The sequence below is a fragment of the Apus apus genome, chromosome 4 (genome assembly GCF_020740795.1).
Source record: "Apus apus isolate bApuApu2 chromosome 4, bApuApu2.pri.cur, whole genome shotgun sequence".
NCBI lineage: Eukaryota > Metazoa > Chordata > Aves > Apodiformes > Apodidae > Apus > Apus apus.
The window spans coordinates 64,214,949-64,229,288 of NC_067285.1; the positions used below are offsets into that span (position 1 = coordinate 64,214,949).

The 14,340-nt window shown below is 38.4% G+C and overlaps 1 protein-coding gene across 2 annotated transcripts in view; it reads left to right on the top strand.

Moving 5' to 3' along the window:
- PPP3CA (protein phosphatase 3 catalytic subunit alpha) overlaps window positions 1-14,340 on the top strand; it is a 187,944-nt gene that overhangs the window by 129,537 nt on the left and 44,067 nt on the right. For both annotated transcript variants that reach the window (XM_051617943.1, XM_051617944.1), the window contains exons 3-4: window positions 4,201-4,325; window positions 13,296-13,407. In XM_051617943.1, coding sequence (XP_051473903.1) covers window positions 4,201-4,325; window positions 13,296-13,407 — 237 coding nt within the window. The remainder of the gene's footprint in view (window positions 1-4,200; window positions 4,326-13,295; window positions 13,408-14,340) is intronic.

A 14,340-nucleotide genomic window follows, 5' to 3' on the forward strand; every position in this document is an offset into this window, starting at 1 on the left:
CCTAATCCCTGGTAATGTTTGCAGATGGGAATATAATCTTATGATACATGGAATGTAAATGCACTTGAAATACTAATGGTATTCAATATCAGACTATAGTGTTACACCAATTAAGTATATACAAGATAAATGAGAAAATACGTGCAGCTTATCCTAACTGTTGTGGATAGAAATTTTTTTAATTGACATAGTGTTTCATGGACTATGAATATAAATTTCGTTCCTAATATCCATCTGGAGTGGGAAACCACACAGTCTCTGGACAGAGTTTGTGTGTAGTGAAGAACATTTAGTCATCTGAAGGAAGGTATCTGAAGAGCATTTTCAGACTTTTTATTTGTGCCTGTAAGTCATTGCAATCTAAATCACTGCTGTGCCACTGTCTTCTGTAAATAAGCTAGCGCTTTGGTCTTCTTTCAGTGGTTCCTGTTCAATATTGTTTGTTCCTTCATCATAAATCAGAGGGAGATCCTCACAGTGAAGCCATCAGAAACATAATTTTATTTGTATTAGGGTGACAATTTCTACAAATGAAAAAACTTCTTCCTTCTCTCTCCCATGTCCAATTTCTGTTTTTATAATAAAATGGTATTTTAGAGAGAGTTACACTGGGAAAATTCTGGTGTTACAGTGTAAGGGGGTGTAGTGTATCAAAAGACTCATCATCTCAACAAGCAGAAGTTGCTGCTTACAAGCATGATTTCTCAGGAAGTGTGTGGACAGTCCTGTGAACTTGAAAATTTTGGAGCGACTCACATCTCCCCTGAAAACGTCCTCAACAGAGATCAATTTCTAAGGGGTCCACAACCAACCAGTGTTCCCTAAACCTTCTGATTGCACTAATGAATTCAATAAGAGAACCATTTACAACAGCTAAAAACCCCTTTATTTACATGGCATTCTATGTAGTTCTGAAGCCTGCCACCCAGAGAGTCTAGGTAGGTGGACACTATGGACAGGCTCAGTTAGACCAGTTCATGGGCAGTAAGTCTGGTGCCTGAACTGATCCCTGTAAATGGTAAGTCAGTTGAAAAGCACTAAATAAAATTAAGCAGTCTTTTAAGGGTAACAGTATGCTGTCAGATTATTTTGGTATCGTAAATTGATGAGTGTAAAAAGGCTGTGACTTGATGGCACTTTTGGGAAACCAGTGATATAGGAAAATACCTGAATTTCTAATAGAGCCATACTACCTGGTGTTCCTCTTTTTTGACAAATTTGTTTTGTACAAACACAACTGCTCTTTATGTTAAACCCACACACATACAAACTGTGTTTTATTTTCCCTGTGTTCATACTTTAAATCCTGGAGTTTGTCATTAAGAATTGAATTTCCTGCCTCACTGCACTTTTTTATTTTCATGCTATTTGATGGAAAACTGTTCATATCCTGTTGTTCTATAGCAAGTGCTCCAGTACCAAAGTTCAAGTACAAAAAAGAACATTTTTGGCAAAATTTAAAGGAGTGGCAGCTCCAAGGGTAATGATTGTATGAGAGTATACATTAATGTAGGATAATTGGTGTGCTTTCAAAACTTTTGTTTATAGTACAAAGGGAGAAGGCTTTTGGTGGGACAGTGCTGCAAGGTTCTTTGTTAGTGATGAGAAGCTGCGAGACAAGCTGTGAAAGGGATGGCAGAGTTAATGGTTGATGGATGTTTCAGACTTCATGAATAGACATATAATGCTGGATCTCTTCTGCTCCTACCTAATGAAAAGTAAATATTAATCCAACTGCCTGGGATATTTTCCAGGTTTGAGACTCCTAGAAGTTGGAAAAGAAAGGTGGCAGAACTATAGCTTTAGAAGCAGTTGCTTTCAATCTATAAATGGAGTATAGTCCTGTATATGTACAAAATTGGATGGTTCAGGTCTATAAACTCAGACCTGGAAAATATAAGTTCCTTAAGCTATTTTGTGCTGTGTCAGGCAAGATACTAATTGGATTAACTGTAAGTCTTTCAGTAGGAATTCTGGGATCTGACCATTCTAAATTAAATCTCTGATAGTTGAGTGTCGTCTTTTCCTCCCACTGCTGTTACCTGCTGATTTTAAGCTTCTCTTTTGGAACTACTTTAATTGCTTGGCAAGGTTTGGGTCCGAGGGCTTTTTAGATTTCCTTTTTTTTTTTTTTTTTTTTCCTGGATACGTTTCTGCATCTGTTGTCAAGTATAGAAAGAGTAGGCTGCTGTGTGCAAAGTGCCTGGAGTATCCATTGAGTATTGACTCTGAGGTCCAATTCAGAATTTTGCAAGTTGTGGGATTGCAGGGTTCTGAACATTTTATTTCTGTCCTCTTCACTAGTTTGCTGTCTGCTTTTCTGACTTGTCACAAATTCAGGGACATACAGCTACTTGAAGAAAGTGCTCTGACCTTCCTGGTTTCTCCGTAACAGCCTCAATGTATTTTCCTGTTCACACAAACCCGCATTAAAAAAAACCAACAAAAAACAACAAACCAAACAAAACCACCGCAGACCAAAAAGCAGCTTGTTTCCTTGTGCTTTAGTGAAAGAGCAGAAGTTAAATCCATTTTAAAAAAATGTCAGGTTGTTGCATTTGTTGCAGATGGGGGCGGGCGGTAATTGGGAGAGCAGTACAGTTATATAACTAAAAGCTCTTCTGGTATAAATTGGGAGAGCAGATTGCTTGGCCATCAATATGCGACACGTGTTCTTAATCTTCCCACAGTGTCCATGCAGAGGAGTACAGGCAAGCAGTGTGTATTGGTTTGGTAGATTAATGTGTTCAAATAAAAATGCTAAAACAAATTTTCAATGTGGTACAATTTTTTTTTGTGGGGAAACAGAGGTGTTGATACACCACTTGAGGATTTAAATAGTATTTATTTTGCATAATTAATTAATGGTAGATATTATTTTAAGATAGAAATTCTTAACTGTTGATGGCTTTCAATATTAAGGTTATCATCTGTAACTTTTAGAGGGAGGAGGACCAACTAGGAAAAGGAAATTATTCAATGTAACAAAGTGGTGACAAGAGTACTGTATTGCAATTTTATGGGGGAAATACCCTGTTACTATTACAGAAGAATTTTCAGCTAGCCAGCACTCATGAATTGTGTCACCAATTTAGCATAAATATTCATGAAAGCAGTGACTGGGACATTCGTGTGTGTTTCTGTACACAGGGTGTGGGGGAATGTATGTGATTCACTGGTTTGATTGGGGGGTTGGTTTTTGGTTCTAGTTTTTTGATATAATGACAATATTATATTGATCCTATTTTTAGCATATGCCTTCAGAGAAAAGTGATACAAGTAAAAAATATAATGTTGCACTGCACTGAGGTGAAAGTAAGTTATGAACACTCTTTGCACTGTGAGTTTGTTTGGTTTGGTGTTACAGCTGTTCTATATTGTCCTCTTATATCTACGTGGAGATGTGACTTCAGCTTCTCCATGCCATGTTATAAATGTGAGGTCTAATTATCTGTGATGGAACACAACCATTACAGCAGAGAGAGAATCTTAAGTCTACTGAATTTCGTGCTAACAGTTATCAAGAAGCTGTGCTGTTGTTGCAAGATAAGGTCTATCTTGGATCCTTGGTTTACTCAGTTTCTTCATAAACAGCCTTCAACAGCCTTGAAAATCAGATAATTTTTTTGAGTCACTGAAGAGAGAACCAGTCTAAACTGACCTCAGTAAGAGTCAAGGCTGTTAACATTTTCTTTGTTAAGGATCATTGCCAGAAAGGCCTGGCCTTGGCCCTAAAGTGGAGGGGTGGGGGGAGAAGTTCTCTTCCTCCCTTGGGTAGAGGAAACAAAGCAAGGCAAAACAAAGTAGGTTTTGACACAGCAGAATGATGTCAAAAGAATGAGCAACTTTGCTTGAACATGTTATCTTTTTCAGTACAACTTTGGTTTGTCTTACTATTGCCAGTATTGTGTACTTTGCTGGGCAGTAGGAGGAATGGACAGGTACCTATGAAAATAGAAGTCAGATTTGCCTGATGGCTCTCCTTTAATTACTGGGTAGCCTTTTGCACACACTTATATGGATGGATGGCATAGAAAACAGCTTCTGATGAGCAGCTGCCACATCTCACTGGTTGTTTAACTAGAGGATGATGCACGAAATTGTCATAACACCTTTCTTGTAAGACAGTGACTTCAGAATGCATGTGCCTAGGATGAACTTTGCGTGGTTAATCAGAATATTGTTCTTTTTCTCTTCCAGTTTGTGGAGACATCCATGGTCAGTTCTTTGACTTGATGAAACTGTTTGAAGTGGGAGGTTCTCCTGCCAACACGCGGTATCTCTTCTTGGGGGACTATGTGGACAGAGGGTACTTCAGCATTGAAGTAAGTTTCTTATTTCTGTTTTTGGCTGTGAAACTGCCTGTGGCCTATTGTGTATATTTAGCATTGTAATTTAACCAGTTTAGGAATAATCAAGCTCTTAGCAGATCACACTTGTGAGCTAAAAAAGTCAATGTTAAAGTTGCTGGTGGTGTTTTCTTAAAGGTTGCTTGATATCCAGCCAAATCCTACCGGTCTTTGCTGGAAAGCTGATGGTGAGCAGACTTTGGTGCTAACTAGTGGCCACACAAACATAGCACAGAAGGCAGTCTGCTCTGCAGCTTCTGCCAGCTAAATAGGATGAATAGACATGAGGTATTAGAAAAGAGACGTAACAGAAAAACTAAATTAACAACTCATTGTTTAGTTTGATGTTTAGATTTATGGATCTGAGTCTCATGGATGCAAAAATTTTATGAAAATGGAAGGACTAGGCTGGAGATAAATGGGACAAAAAGCCAGCAGATTATATGCAGTGCTGGAGAAGGATGAGTTCTGTTTAGATATGGCATGCAGGAGCGAGTGATCTCTGGCTTGTGATGCAGCACTTGAATGCACAGCAAAGAAGTGATACACAACCTCCAGTATCAGGTTGTAGAATGTGGAGGTCAAATTACATCATCTGTATCTGGCTTGTGAGATAGTGTCTTGTCCAACATGCCCACCTATGACTTAAAACAAGCCAAATACCAAGCACAAATACTTTGTTACAGTGTTCATAAAACAAACTGGTCTTTTTCTTCCCTTCTGTATTGCTCCTTGATTTTGCAAACTGAGAGATGAGGTGCATGATTATCAAATAAAACCTAATCTGGATTTGTTAATTCAGGTCATAGTTAATCTAGTCCTTGAACGATCAGGCAGAAACCCTTGCAGAAACTTTTGAGCTACAGCTGGACTCCTTTCTCTGAGAATTTTAGTCAGGGGTGAACACCCATTATCCATTAAAAGCTATATAGGCCCTATGGCACATGGCTGTGTCACTGTAAAGATAAGATGGCAGCATGTGAAAACACACATACTGCTGTTTCATCCTACATACCACATCTTAGCACACTGTTGCTATATTGGTGTAAAAATACGTAATCCCAAACAGCTGAGTTATTTTTGTTTGTAAAAAGGCACAGTGCATTATCTTGCCAGTGTTAAATTTATAGTATGAAGAGAAATTTCTTAAAGATAAGATTCAGTTAAACTACCTTTTATTTGTTAGTTAATTTAAAATTTAATTTTAAATGTTAACGGAATCTTTTCACATATTTTTCACACACAAATATACTGTTCCAAGTACAAATGCTCTAAAAACTTAAGAATTGCAAGGTTCTTTCACCCATCTGCCAAAAATCAATATAGCCAGGATTTAGTCTCATACTGAAGTCAGCACTTTAGTAATGATGGGGGTTTTGAGCCACATTTGTTTGCTCCCTTTTCTGGTCCATAGTGAGTTGTGAGCTCACTTTGCTGTGGATTACCATGCTGGATTGTATGAACAAAGTGGGGAGTTGTGGGGGTGGCTTCACAGACTTAAACTGTTGTGCAGGTCAATCTTGAACTGCCTTTTTTCAGTTGCAATAACCTAGTTTGCATCTCCTGTAGACTTCAGTTGAGCCAAGTTGTATCTCGAAGAGAAGAGTTTAATGTTCATTTCTATGTATGTTTTTAATATAAGAAATAAAACAAGTGAATTTGCTTCATCTTTCAAATGCTTTTGACAGTTTGCTGAAATCTACTCCAGGGCTATTACCAATTAAAGGCCTTAGCAAGTTATATAACACAAAGTAAAATAGCTTATGGGTGGGAAATAAGCCCTTTAAAATTCCTCATTTAGCAACCTGCACATACATATTTAGCAAATTACGTTCTGAATTTAGTTTTTCCATTCTGGAACATTACTTTTTCACTGGAAGCAGCACTGTCTTCTGCCAGCACTAAGGAACTATCCGAATGGTCACTTACATTATTCCTTTTTTGTATATAATATATAATATTCTCAAATCACTACTGGTTTTGGTCGCATAACTGATTCTCCCTGCCTGTCACCTTGAATAAAGAATGCCTTTGAAAGGAAAGGCAGTTTTTTTGTTTTGTAAGTGTACTTGGATGGAGAGCTGTGCATTCAGGTATGAACTCAGCACAGTAAGTAGGGAAGGAAAATGGTGAAGAATGAAACTTGGCATGTTGGGAGGGGGGTGTGCATTTTGTGGAGAAGAGGCACTGAGCACATCTAGCAGGCACCAGCTCTTGCCAGTACTTTGTGCTAGAGAAGTTGTGGTGGTAAACAGTCCTGCCCTTAGCTCAATGCATGTTTCTACCACGTCAGTCACATGGTGATCTTTATTCTATCAATCTGTTGGCTCCGCTTTCTGCTGAGACTATTGCAGTTCTGGGATCTTTTAAAAAAAAAAAAAAAAAATCAAGTAACTGGTCCAAGGTGCTAATCATGAGTAATATAAGCTTTTTAAAAAATCCCTTTGATTGCAGTGTGATATCTAGTGTAAAAGTGACACCATTGAGCCTCGACCTAGCTGAGTTCTGGTAGTGGGCGAGATAATCCTTGTCCGTGGGCTGCAAAGCATTTGGGATTCTTCTGGATAAAAGGTACTATATAATGTAAGCTATTATCATTAAGACAGAGGAAGAAATTGCATAAGGTAGGTGGAAGACATTTGATAATGCAGAGGGGAAAAGAAGTGTTTGCATAAGGCACTCAGCAGAAATTACAGTCCTTGCCCCATGGAGCTTTTGATCTAGGGGATCAATCCTTCATCTGTGTGCTCTGTTTTTACCAGAGTTAGCTCCACTGTTTGAAGGGGGATGGTTTGTCTCATTAAAATTAGTTGTAAGCAAGGCATCACAGGATGAGAGACCAGTAAGTTACAACAGGTAAAACAAAAAACATCAACATTGTAGATAGGATGAGATTAGGTTTCTTGGCACAGACCAAATCTTTATTCTTTAGCTGCGCAGAGCCTGAGCATTTCTTCACTTAGAATAACAAATTTCTGCAAGTTTTGCACCATCTGATACAGCACACTTGCTTCCTCAGCTCTGTAACTGATAATGTAGTCCACCATTCCAGGGATTTGGCTCCAGAGCAGAAACCTCTCAGTTCTCGCTTTCAAACAAGTTTTATGGTCATCAACCCAAATGATCAAAACAGAAGGGCTATTTTTAAATCCAAAGAATAGGAAGAGCATAAGTGGTTCTGCAGGAATGGGTCGTAAGGAAGAATGACTAATCTCTACCCAAGTCTGAGAAGTCTCTTTTGAAAGGCAGAAATAAAGGCCATGCAGTGTGGGGTGGAGTGTACATATAGACTGCTTTTCATCACAGTCTTGGAAAAATTAAAATCAGAATAAATGCTTACTGTAATGCATTAATAATGAACTGTTGGAATTATTTTCCTGCCCAATCCCACATGAAAACCTACAGGCTTAGATCCTAATTGATTATCACAAGGTACACACTGATAGTTTTTGACAGAGCAGATAGTTAAAATACAGAAAATCAAACCAATGTTTACAATTAACAAAACCAGAGTTGTGTTTCAAGGTTCAAAACACTTTACGTCTTAATTTCCCAAACGCATTCCAGAAGGAGAAACTGTTTTTCTAGTGAGAACAGAGTGAGGTGTTTGGAGTGAGTCTGGAATTTGACCATTGGATCTTACATCAATTAAAAAAGCATCTGGCATTTGAGATGCTTCTGAACTCAGGGAGCTGTTAGAAATTATTAACTGGTTTCTCCCAAGGAAATAATTACATATACATAAATTTGTGTTAGTAAACTGTGGGTGTGTTTGTCATCTCTCAAGTCTCTGTGCACTTTCTAGGACATTATTGGAAGAGTTAACACCTTTCCGTTTCCTCCACTGCTCTTGTGTGTTAATGTTTCCCAATAAACAGCTTTATTTCAAATAGTTGTGGCTGGTCATAAATAGTTTACCAGTGAAGTCAATTGTTTTTTTCACTTCTCTCAGAGCAAAGAAAATCCTAATACTTTAATTGTCCTAAATTTCTTTACCTTTTTCTTCTCTGTAGCAGTAAATATATGTCTCTCCAGCAAGAATTTGCATCTTGTAAGTTCTCATTTTTGCTGGGCAGCACTCCTCAGAGACATGAATATTCACTGTTTCAGCAAATTCCAATAATTTTTGAATATATTACATTCCCAGACTGGAACACCTGTTTGTGTCAGGACCATCCTTGCAGCTTGCCTTGTCCTGCACCAGCTGTTCCCAGAGCAAGACACCAACATGCCAAGAACCCCTTTTGGTTGTGGGGAGGGAACACAGGATAGTGCCCTGGAGGTCACTCAACATCACACGTTTCCACATCTCTCTGTGGAACCCATCCATCTCCACAGAAAACAGCTGGGGCCAAGACACAATGTCCAATGAGGAGAGCTAGGAGCTGGCACTTGGGTACCTGCTTAGAAAGTACTAGCTATAAGAATTAGAGGAATATTTCAGAAAAAAAATATTTTCTAGTCACTTTTTGGTTCAAAACAAGTACTTCCTTTTTGGACCTGTTGGGGTCCTTCTATGGAAACACTAGAAGAGGGTATAAGGAATGTAGCAACATTTTGTAGGTGATCACTTAGCAGAATGAGATTCTTGAACAATGTTTTAGAAACAGGCAAGACTCTGGTCAGGAGGAGTGGCATCACTGCTAAGTCCACAAGAAGTCTATTTCCACAGCAGTAGCCTTTTAAATTTTTAAATATGCAACCTGTATGTAAGTGAGCTCTGGGTTTAGAAACATGAAAAACAGGTAAAATAAGAGTATACAGGCAAATAAGTTGTGGCACAGACTATAAGTTGTCACTGAAGATCTGGTTGATGCAAGTAGCATTGTCCCTGTTCTGCAGCAGAGCCTTAAGAGATCATCCTTTATGCCCTGAAAAAATAATAAAATTCTGGTTGCAGCCAAGACAATACAATCTTTTGTTTGTTTTCAGTAGTGTTCAAAGTTTTCTTTCTCTGTATTCAAGGAATGGTATTTCAGAGATGGCAGGAACTTGCCTCTCTTGTATGTTGGTTACAGGTTCAATGTATCTTTGTCTCTGAAATAAAGCTGTAATAAGTAGTACACCAGTAGTGTGAATGCAGTTCATGTGTAAAAAAATCCGTGGCTTCCGTTGGAATAGTTACTCCATTTTAGAAAGCTGTACCTCTCCTAAGTACTGTGATGGTATAATTGTTTCTGTGCAGTTAAAGTAATGTAATATTTATGTTTAGGTGTGGTGTGTGTTAGTTACAGGGTGAAGAGGCTATGCCAATATATTGCTCCACAGTTCAGAGAGCATCAGTAGAGACCTTAGCAATGTGGTGCTTAAATTATCATTTTGAGTATGAATTACCTTTCATTCATTCACACTTAATTTCATCAATCATCTAGAGAGGGAGTTTGCTACCTAAATAAAGCCACACAGCTAACAGAGCAAGCTACCTCTTTTTCTTGACACAAGGACCCAGCAGTGAGTGCCTTGTGTTACAGGTGTTACTGTGATAGTATGTTCCTTGCTTTGAGCAAACAACTTGAGATGCCTGTGAGAAGTCTGAGGCTTTTGGTTTTGCCTTTTTAGAAGGAGCTGAGATGTCGAATTGTGTGAGGGCTCAAATTCAGCATGCGACAGTGGAGTTAAATCCCACATCCATGTTGAAAATATGTGCCTTTGGCTTACACAGCACTTTATTGCACAGACCTTTTCTTTCTTGATGATGAGGCTGCCAGAGCCTCACCAGGAAAACAGTTTGACTGTAGGAACTGGGAGGTGAGCCGATTACCTCTTTGTTATAAACTTAACACATCTGCTATTTCAACAGCTGAAAGATACTAAGCAAGTTAGCAGGGGTGCTGTTGAAGGGCTGGCATTAAGTAATGTAACCTTTTTTTTTGGGTGGTATGAAGTGAGACTGGCCAAAAATACTTTAGAGATGTCCATATTGCAAAGTCACTTATGTACATTTTACACAATCACAGCAGAGCTGATGCATTATATAGTCTTGATGGAAAGAAGTTGGAGAGGAAAAACAAATATTTTAAAATACTGCTATTGGAAAGCAGTACTACCAAATACTTAGAGACACTGAGTTCAGATTTTCAACAAAAGCAAATTATCACACATCTTTTGACTTCAGAAGGAATTAAAATATGCAAAGCATAGTTAGAAAAAAATAAAAACAGAATGTTTGGGCGTAAGTTTTTTAGTATGTAAATGACTAAGTTGAAAAGCCACAAAAATTGTCACAGTTGTATTTGCTGTTTAGTTTGTATGGGGAAAAAAATAATCCAGTAATTAGTTCTTCTTTACTATTTTGATATTACAGTGTTGGATTTTAGGTTCAGAAAAAGGAGAAATTTAAAGGAATTGTCTAAACAAAATAAGCCTTCGATATGGTATCACTTGAAAACATCACAAGATATGAACAGTGGGCTTATGTTACTTGAATAGTGGCAGGGAAACACAGAACTTTCTGGACTGCATAGATTCTCTGTTATCTTCTTGGTCTGGTTCTCATGAATGCTTCAAAGGAACCATAGAAAAAAAGGAAAAAAATAAACCTACAATAAGCAAATGTAAAAAGATCTACATGTAAGCAAGTACCAAATGTCCAAAAGATAAAACTTCCAGATTTATTTCCCCTGTTTCTCAAATTGGAATAATATTCTAACTACCTAGGGCTCATTTCAATCTTGCCAAGGCTTTATGAAAACATGAAAATGAAAACTTAGTTATAAGAGAAATTTAAACCACAATTTTTAATTTTAGGGTTTTTTTTAATAATAAAGCACATTTTCTAAGCACTAATCATGGTGCTTTTCTAAATTATAAGTTGCTTTGGCAGGATTAGAAGCTCTAGGGTAACTTAGATACAACTTTAAATGCTGGAACTTTTTTTTACATGGATGGGGGTGTCACTTTGAACTTCTTGCTTCATAACATTTACATCAAAATTTTGCATTGGCTAGTAAGTTCAATGAAGCAGAAGGTTTTGGGAATTTTTGGAAGAAAGATGAAGTTGTCATCAAAGAGATGGAGAATTGGCACTGAAGACATGAGGAACAGGCTTCCTTCCCCACTGAAGGATTTCAGTCTTCAAAGCCAGATCTTCTCTCTGTGCAAACTCCAGGAAATCCAGGCACACCCTTTGTGATTGTTTTGGGCAACAGCAGATAGTCCCTGTGACCTAACACCATAATCTCACACTGGATCTACCTGTCATTGTAATGTCTCTTTTTTGCTTCCTGCAGTGTCCATAATGCCCAGGAGGTGGGAGAGATGGGATGAGCTGGGAGGCATGCATTTCCAAGGGGGAGAATTACTTTTGCAGGCTCTGAAGGATGCTCTCTGTACTTTCTGCTCTTTGTACCTGGTTCTAGACCACCTGAGAAGAAGAACAGAAATTAGAGTGCAGGCAGAGCACCCAGATGTTTACGTGCAATAAATTAATGACAAAGAGTAGTAGTATAATACCCCTGCTGCTATATAATTGTCTATGGATAGTGTGAAGTTTAGTGCAAACATAAAAATGTTTATCCCTTTTTCTCGTTTGTTTTTTGTTGTTGTTGTTTTGTTTGTTTGATGTTTTTTGTTTATTATTATTATTTATTTTTTCATGTGAGGACCATGTAGCAAATGAGGAGGCACAAACCAAAATTTTCAGACGCGATTAATGTAACTCATCTGTTCCTGCAGTTTTAATGAGATATTCTGAATTGCGGAAGGGAATTCACACTGTACCAACTTAGAGGCATTACACTGACAAGATTGTTGATTGCTCTAGCAGAAGTTGTGGTTAGGAGTACATTCTGGATTTCCAAGATATTGACTGTTAAAATAAAAAAGGTTAAAAAAATTGTCAACAGAACCAAGGGGAGTGGTAGAAGATAGTTGCAAATTAAAGTGGGGGTTTTTGGGTACCTTCTATTCCTTATGCAACAGTTCTGCAGTTCATGGATATTTAAGAAAGGAAGGATTGGCAGAGAAATTGTTCAAATAGTTTTCTAGCCCATGTTTTTTCAGAGGCTGTTTGTGGCCTGTACAGTGTTCCTGCAGACAGTGGGCTCATCTCATGGTATGAACGGGTCTTATTTCCATCAGCTCCCTTGGAGCTGTGAGTTTGTCAGCCAGGTACTTGAGCAGGGTCATCCTGAACAAAGGATAAATCTTCTGTGAAGTTTGCTGGTTTGCTCATTTGTCAAGAGTCTCGTAATGCTTTGACATCATTGCACTGGCAGTTTTGTTTTCAAAAGAACTGTTTTAATCGCGTGGTTTTGAGAGGTCTGAGCAGAGGTTAATCTCTCCAAGTCTCCTTATTTTATCTTTAAAAACATGTCTAGAAGAAATTTCATCTCAAATAGAAATCCTTTGGAAAGATAAATGGCTTTATAGAAGCTTTGTAGTAACTTCATTTAGTGCAAGAGCTTTGTGGATTTTTTTTCTCAGTCGTTTAAACAGAACAATGTTAAGTGAAAAGTTAGCAAGCATTCATGTGAAAACTCTGTAATACTGGAAGCTGAGGTATTTCCTGAAGTGTGGGTTAAATTGGTCTACGGAAGCTTTTCCTCATGCCAGGAAATGTGGCTCTTCAGGTGGAATTATTTCCAGGGTGGTTTTCTGCCTAACCTGCCAAGTGGAGAGTACGCATTAAATCTGAGAGAGGCACATCAATTGCTTCTTGATGGCTGAGACCACTGAAGGCAGCACAGGGCTGAACAGGGAGATGCTATTTAGCAAAAGTGTTAAACTTCATTAGAGTATACTAATACTAATTTCAGACAGCCCAGGTTGAAGTCCAGAAAAATGTTTGCATGTGATGTATGAAAAGTGAAGTTAACCCATTGAAAATAAGTATTTCACACAGAATACTATTTCTTCTGCTAGTTTTTTTGGTGGAAGGGAACATAAGTGGTTGGATTACATAATTAATTATGGATTATATTTTTCTTTCCTATTTCTGATTTTCAGTGTGTGCTGTACTTGTGGGCCTTGAAAATCCTCTACCCCAAAACACTGTTTTTACTTCGTGGGAATCATGAATGTAGACATTTAACAGAGTATTTCACATTTAAGCAAGAATGTAAGTATACCTTAAGGTTTCTCCTCTTAATTCCCTTTTCTACAACTTGGCTTGTTATTTTGTGGCTACTTCATGCTTGTTTACCATTAGTAACTTTAAATGTGCTTTTCATGTTGACTCTCATTAGTTTTAAAATGCAATCTCTCTTCCCCGAGAGGGCAGTTGTCTGGCAGAGGGAGAGAGTGTCTCAGTGCTGGAGAAAGGACAGGGCTGGACTCCCTGCAGTGTTGGGTGGCTGACCACCCGTACAAACCTGGGGCTGTCATCACTTGGTGCTGCAGGTATCAAAACATTTCAGCTTGCCAGCCTGGCCTGGGGAGCAGCCTGTGGCTACTGTGGGGCCACCTGGGCTTGGATGCTCTCAGTAAACCTGTGCTGCTGCTGTTGCTCTTTGCAGCAGTGGCTGGGTTGTTGCCCCATTCAGCAGCCTGGCTGGCAAAACCTGCCGGCACACCAGTTCTGGCACCTCTGTGACGGGTCCTTCATGGCTAGTGGAGGAGTTGGCTTTACCCTAGGTCTCATCTTCCGCAGGAATAAAACACAAGGAATTTTTAAGTTTGGGTTTGTTTGGTTTTTTCCTTGAAGTATAGCATTTTCACATTTGTAGTGGGCTTCAGCTGTTTTTGTATGCTCTTTTTATAGGAATTCCTTTCTGTGTTGCAAGAAAGGATACACTTGACACCTAGAAGCTCATTAGATGTAGACCTTCACCTGCCCAATGAAGCTTTTTTGTTTTTCTGTGGTACTTTAAGCTAAAACTATAGACATAAATCTGTGTTCCCTTTTTAGCATTATGGATAAAGGAAATGTTAATTGGCTCAAAGGCTTCATGGTTTACTGAGTTTGATTTGTGTATTGGTAAATTAACATTTCAGCTTCATCGTACCACCTCTTTCATTTCCTAATGGCATTTATGCAGATAATTAATTACAA